Here is a 7375-nt window from a genome sequence, read left to right as displayed (position 1 = left end):
TTTATAATTAGAGGAATTACAATAGTAAAAATCATCTTGTGATAAGTATTATGGAGATAATGAAATGTAATGTTGTGTGTGTGTGTGTGTGTGTGTGTGTGTATGTGCCTTAACAAACACACATTTTAACACATGTATTTCTAGTGAGAGAGTAGTTTACTTTGAAACCAGAGAACTAGAAAATTCTGACAAGATTTAAGGGAGAACCACTCTGGCAGAATGAACAACAAATTCAAATCCCTGAGGAATATGGTGACTAGGAAATCTCTAAGCTGGGTTGAAGTTCACATTTGGGGATGGCAGTCACCTTAGAAGCTGTAATTAGTACTTTTGCATGTACTCAATGCTGCTGGTGGATTGGTGTTTATATATTTTATGCCTAAAACTCATTCATCAATAACTTTGTAAAACAGAGTTCTTTAATTAAATTAAAATATAAAGTAAGAAGTCAATAGGTGGTTACGGGCAGAAGAATAACTAAGCTGACTTACTTTTTAGACTCTGGGAGAAAGAGGAAAAGCACAGAGACTAGTTAGAAAGCCATTGCAATGATGATGGATGATGGTGGTGAAGTGGGTCAGAAATGATTTGTTAGGACCTTCCTGTATGTTTTTTATGATGCCACCTACCTAACTAGTTGTATTTTGGATGTCCTTGCTCTGGCAGGGATCAAAAGCTGATTTCTCCTGCCACATAGAAAAATACCTGATAGGAAAGGTGATCAAGGAAGACATCCTCCCCTGAAACTTAGGTATAGTAAAGAAATGGATTCTCTGTGTATACAGCCATGTATCTCACTGGCAAGTCATTGCAACTACCATCAGCAAAGAGCAATTGAGGAAGAGTAAATTATAAAATCTCCATCTCTGCTCTCAGTTCAACAGCTGGTTATTCTACTGAAAGTAGTATCTTTGGTAGTGTTCCATTTTAGCACATCAAAAAAGGTATTTTTTAAGTGGTACCTTCAAAGAACTTTAAACATACTATTAGATAAGATGCATAGAACCTGATGCAGTGTTTAATAACTATCACTTGAAATCAGATCTACAACTTTCTTTGATAAAAATATCTCACCATAATATATTTTTAAAAATCCCCAAGAGACTATCAATAACCAGTTGAATAGTATGTAGTTTTGAAACCAGTGGAATGCATGCTGTTAATTAGATAATTGCTAGAATCATTTTCAATCTTGTCTAAAGATGTACATGAGTGTATATATCCCTCTCTCTGCCTATGCTTTTCTCTCATCCTTCTCCATCATTTATTGAGGACTAAATGAGTGACCTAGTCAGTATTTTTGGCTTAAGTTATGGTTAGTTTTAGGGGTAAGATTTTAGGGTTAGGTATGAGGTTAGGTATTAGGGTTAGGGTTAGTTTTTTATTTTACTTTTTAAATTTAATCCCCATGTTTACAAAAATTTCATACTGAAGTTTCAGTCATAAAATAACACCACCCTTCACCACTGTGATCTTCCCACCACCAATGTCCCCCATTTCCCTCCCTTACTCCAGCCCACTTCCTGTCTCTCAGACAGGCATTCTGCCTCTCCCCCTCTCTATCATTGTATGATAGTTGTCATTGTGATTAGTGCTCTCATCGCTTTTTGTGGTAAGCTTTATGCCATAAGCTGGTCCTACCAGTGTGCAGCTTTATTGTCACTAGATATTATTGCCATTATGTCTTTTCTTTTTCTTTTTTGGGTCATACTTGGCGATGCTCAGGGGTTGCTCCTGACTCTGCACTCAGAAATCACTCCTGGCAGACTTGGGGGAACATCTGGGATGCCAGGGATTGAACCTGGATCTGTCCTAGGATGGCCGCATGCAAAGCAAATGCCCTATCACTGTGCTATCACTCTGGCCCCATATCTTTATTTTCTTATATCCCACAGATAAATTATTCTATGTCTATCCCTCTCCCTCTAGCTCATTTCACTCAGCTTAATAGTCTTTATGTCCATTCATGTGTAGTGAAATTTTATGACTTCATTTTTCCTAATAGCTGCATAATATTCTATTATGTAAATGCACCACATTTATTTTTAGCCACTCATCTGTTGTTGGGTACCTGGGTTATTTCCAGATTCTGCCTTTTGTAAGAAGTGCTGCAATAAACATAGGGATGCAGAGGACATTTATGTATTGTGTTTGTGTGTCCCTGGGGTATATTCCTAGGAGAGTGGTATTCATAAACAAGCTCAATTTCTAATTTTTTTTCAGGAATATCCATATTGTTTTCCAGACTGGATTATATGGCATTCCCACAAGCAGTGAATGAGAGTTCCTTTCTCCCCATATCGCTGCAAGTGTTGCTTGTTCTTGTTCTTTGTGATGTGTGCCAATCTCTGTGGCATGAGATGATACCTCATTGTTGTTTTGATTTGCATCTCCATGATGATTAGTCATGTGGAGCATTTTTTCTTGTGCCTTTTGGCCATCTGCATTTCTTCTTTGAGGAAATATCTGCTCATTCCTTTTCCCATATTTTGATGAGGTTAGATTATTTTTTCTATTAAATTCTGTTAGTATCTTGTATATCTTGAATATTAACCCCTTATCAGATGGGTTTTGCATGAATAATTTCTCCCATTTTGTGGGTGGCCTTTGTATGTTAATCACAGTTTTCTTTGAATAACAGAAGCTTCTCAGATTAATGTAATCCCATTTGTTTGTATCTGCTTCTACTTTTTGGACAGTGGTGTTTCCTCCCTGAAGATGCCTTTATTCTCAATGTCTTGGAATGTTTCGCCTATTTTTCTTCTATATACCATATATATATTCAGGTCTGATATCAAAGTCTTTAATTCATTTTGATTTGACATTTCTGCATTGAGTTAGATAGAAGTCTGAGTTCACTTTTTTGGATGTAGTTGACCAATTGTTCCAACTTGACTTGTTGGCGAAGCTTTCCTTGCTCCATTTTGTGTTTCTTCTTCCTTTATTATTTATTGTACATCTAGGGTTATTTTCTGAAGTGTCAAGTTTATTTAATTGATCTGGGGGTCTTTATTCCAAGACCATGCTGTTTTGATTGCTATTGTTTTGTAATACAATTTAAAGTTGGGAAAAGTGATGCCTCTTTTCCTAAGGGTGCTATATAAATTTCAAATAAATTTCAGATGAATTCTTCTTTGAAGAATTTTATGGGTATCATTAGAGAGATTGTATTAAACATGTACTACACTTTGTAGAATATTGCTATTTTAATAATGTTGATCCTCCCATGAGCAGGGCATGTGCCTACATTTCCTTGTGACCTCTTTTATTTTTTGAAGCAGTGTTTTGTAATTTTCTTTGTAAAGATCCTTCACCTTTTTAGTTAAGTTGACACCGAGGTATTTGAGTTTCTATGGTACTGTTGTGAATGGTATTGTTCTTTATCTATTTCATCATTATTTTTGTATAAGAAAATCATTGATTTTTGTGTTAATTTTGTAGACTGACACTTTGCTATACAAATTTATTGTTTTTAGAAGCTTTTTGGTAGAATATTTAGGGTTTCTTAAGTATAGCAATATGTTATCTGTGAACATTGAGTGCTTGACTTCTTTTTTCATATCTAGATGCTGTTGGTATTTTTTAATTGTCTAATTTCTATGGCAAGTACTTCCAGTAATATGTTGAACAGGAGTAGCAAGAGGAGGCAGCCTTATCCTGTGCCAGTTTTTAGAGGAAAGGCTTTCAGTTTATCTACACTGAGTATATATTTGCCAGGGGCTTGCAGTAAATGGTCTTGACTATGGTGAGAAAAGTTCCTTCCATTCCCATGTTGTTGAGTTTTTTCATGAATGATTTGAGAAGGTAGTTCTTACAATTTCTATACTCTGAATTTATGGAGGTATATTTTTAAGGCTCAGCATGTGGTCTATCTTGGAGGATGATCCATGTACCTTGGAGAAGAATGTGTATCCAGTTTTCTAGGGATGGAGAGCCATATATATTTATATATAATGTATATAGTGTATTATAGTGTATACACTACATATAAAATTATATATAAAATATATAAAACATATATAAAATTCTCCTCCTATTTTTCCTTCAGATCTAGTATATTCATATTGGATTTTAGCCTGGTTGACATATCAGAGCATGACTGAGCAGTGTTGACATTTCTTACTATTATTGTGTTGCTACTGATTTTTTTCTACAGATCTGTCAGCAATTGTTTTAAATCTTTTGCTGGTCCCTAATTGGTTGCATATATGTTTATGAGTGTTATTTCCTCCTGGTGCACATACTACTTGATTATCAAGAAGTGTTCATCTCTGTCCCTTCTGGCCTTTTTAAGTCTAAAGTCTGTGTCATCTAATATGAATATGGTCACTCCTGCCTTTTTAAGGTAGTTGTTTGCTTGTGCGAATGTTCTCCAACCTTTGACTTTGAATCTGTGTTTGCTCTGACTATTCAAATATGATTTTTAGAGGCAGTAAAACGTTTGGTTTAACATTTTTATCTATTTTGCCACTCTGTGTCTCTTAAATGGTGCATTTAGTACATTGACATTGATAAAAATAATTGTCATGGCATTTAGGATCATCTTTTTGTAAGAATTTGCTGTGTTGGTTGGGTCTGCCTTGCCTTAAATAGATCTTTCAGTTCTTCTTTTAAGATTGGTTTTGGGCCTGGAGAGATAGCACAGCGGTGTTTGCCTTGTAAGCAGCCGATCCAGGACCAAAGGTGGTTGGTTCGAATCCCGGTGTCCCATATGGTCCCCCGTGCCTGCCAGGAGCTATTTTTTTTAAAGTGTATTGCTTTATTGGGGTGGGGGAGGGAAAAAGGAAAAGTGGTGGGGATAAAGAAGTCAATTAAAGGAATACAAATATAGGAAGCAATGTTACAACAGTAATACACAATAGTCGGCAATCATTTTCTTAAGAGGACTCGATTCATGGAAGAAAACTTTTAATTGCTGTTGCAAAAACATCTGTTTGAAGTAGAAACTGGTTTCAATATTAGTAGAGAATAGAAAGTGGAGGTAACTAGATGTAAAAATCCTGGCAGCATACTAAAACAGTCCCAGGCAGTTAGGCTGAGGCCAACACCTAGTGAGGACGAAAGCCTTGTCTATGGGGGATTTTGGATGATATCTGAAGGAATATTACACTGTGCATAAACCAAATTGAATTGTTTCCACAAGTGTTGTAATGTTTTATATAATAAAAGTTTTCTACATGCACTTCAATTTCACAGCAAGAGTGGCATAGAATACCTAAACATAGGAGAGAGCATTCATGCAAGATATCTAACTTCTTGATATAATAATGCATACAATTCAAAATGATTACACTATCTTTACATCTAGGGCTTTCTGCAACTACAAGGTGGTGGTTATTGAAAGCATGGCCCCTGGTATCAACATCTAAAAAGCAGCCACCATCTTCTATGTGCGTTTTCTTTTTGCGTTTTTTCTTCATTTCTCTTAATCAACTCTGCTGTTGCTGCTTTTTAGCGAAACTGGTAAAAACAAAATTGTAATCATTAAACATAGCACTCTGGCAATCAAGACGTTTAAAACCTTCAATCTTCTGGGGCAAAGAAAGCACTGTGCGACATTTAGAACTCTGATTTACAAACAGGGTGGTCACAAATTTTCCTGGCTTGAAGACTTCCACCACTTTCCTAATCAGGTCATCATAAGAGGTCTGACTTAAGTTTGTTTCAAAGCTAACATAAGAGAAATCTGGTTCTGGAGTGATGTGAATAGTCCAGTAAGTTCCATCCGATTTCATTCCATTCATCGAATACCCACAAGGATTGAATAGTGTGGCATCAATGACAGAACCTGGTATCAGGTCACAAATTCCACTCTCACGAGTGACATCCTTTGCAGTAACACCATCTTTCATGTAGAACTGGTCCATAACTGCTGGGTCAAGCTCACTCATCAGAATTTCCAGGGTTTGATCTGGCTGACTGATTACCCGACTCTCTGGGAAATCCAAAGTATATAAGTACCAACAGTCAGAATTCATACGTCCCATACAATATGCTGCTCCATTTGGGAAAATTGCATTAAGAAACTCTATTTCTTCCTGGAAATTCCAGTGTGGGTACCCTTGGTGAGAAGGCTTCATGAAATTCTTACGAGAATAAAAGAAGCTTTGAATCGAGTCAAACCCACTGTAATCCCTAGCAAGTTTCAACAGGGGAACCAGTGCTTTCAGCAAGAGGGTGGTACCACATGTCTTCAAAATGAAACGTCTCTTGGAGACAAACATGCTACTCTCACTGAGTACATAAGCTTCCTGCTTGTCAGTTTTTGTCACACTTATGATTGAACATTGCACATCCTTCAAAAGTATGTCCCACTCGGATCTGGGGATGGTGCGCAGATCCCCAGAGCCTTGGCTGGCGCTGGCCGCGTAGGCAGGCTGCCTGGAGAACCAGACCTCCAGCAGCTTCTCGGTGCCTTCGAAAAAATGTGCAGCTTCCATCACCGTGCGACGAGCGAACGAACCGACAACCACAGAAAATCAACTAAAATTAAATCTTTTTCTCCTTGTCCTCGCTCTCTCTCTCTCTCTCTCCCGCCGCCACCGCTGCGGATTGTTCCAGCTGTGTGAACTAATAAAAAAAAAAGTTCAGGTTCCTTTTTTTTTTAATTCTTTTTGGCTATAATTTTATATTAACTTTTTTTTTGTAAAAAAAAAAAAAATAAAAGGACTCATAAAATTTTTTTCCCCGGCTGTTTTTCTTTTTCCTTTTCCCGTTGAGTGTGTTCGTGAGCAAAAAGTTGAAAACAAACGAGTCTGTTGGGAAAGAGGCAAGAGATAAGAGTCCAGTCTCTTGGAGTCCGCGGGTTCCCCGTTGAAGAGAGCAAGAGCGAGCGCTAGCTAATGTCGCTGGCCATACTGTGGAAGCCCCAGGAGCTATTTCTGAGCAGACAGCCAGAAGTGACCCCTGAGCACTGCCGGGTGTGGCCCAAAAACAAAACAAAACAAAACAAAACAAAAAAAAGATTGGTTTTGAGGATAAAAAAAAATGATTGGTTCTGAGTCTGTAAAGTTCTTAAGCTGTTGTCTACCTGTGAAGCTATGTATCTTTCCTTTAAACCTGAATGTAAGTCTGGCTGGGTGAAGTACTCTTGTTAAAGCATTCATTTCATTGAGTTTTGTAATGATATCCCACCATTTCCTTCAGGCCTTGAGAGTTGCTTTTGACAAATCTGCTGTAAACCTTAAAAATGCTCCTTTATAGGGCCCAGAGAGATAGCACAGTGGTGTTTGCCTTGCAAGCAGCCGATCCAGAACCAAAGGTGGTTGGTTCGAATCCCGGTGTCCCATATGGTCCCCCGTGCCTGCCAGGAGCTATTTCTGAGCACACAGCCAGGAGTAACCCCTGAGCACCGCCAGGTGTGACCCAAAAACCA

At 37.8% G+C, this 7375-nt stretch overlaps 1 protein-coding gene across 1 annotated transcript; it reads right to left on the bottom strand.

The window, feature by feature from the left end:
* Positions 1-4738: 4738 nt before the first annotated feature.
* On the bottom strand, positions 4739-6843 carry LOC126031122 (S-adenosylmethionine decarboxylase proenzyme 1-like). The gene has a single exon (XM_049789396.1). The coding sequence runs from the start codon at positions 6438-6440 to the stop codon at positions 5430-5432; it is 1011 nt and encodes a 336-aa protein (XP_049645353.1). The 5' UTR covers positions 6441-6843; the 3' UTR covers positions 4739-5429.
* Positions 6844-7375: the final 532 nt, after the last annotated feature.

The sequence above is a fragment of the Suncus etruscus genome, chromosome 15, assembly GCF_024139225.1.
Source record: "Suncus etruscus isolate mSunEtr1 chromosome 15, mSunEtr1.pri.cur, whole genome shotgun sequence".
NCBI classification, from domain to species: domain Eukaryota; kingdom Metazoa; phylum Chordata; class Mammalia; order Eulipotyphla; family Soricidae; genus Suncus; species Suncus etruscus.
Note: the sequence above shows the minus strand (reverse complement) of the source record. Positions and strands in the feature narration are given on the sequence as shown.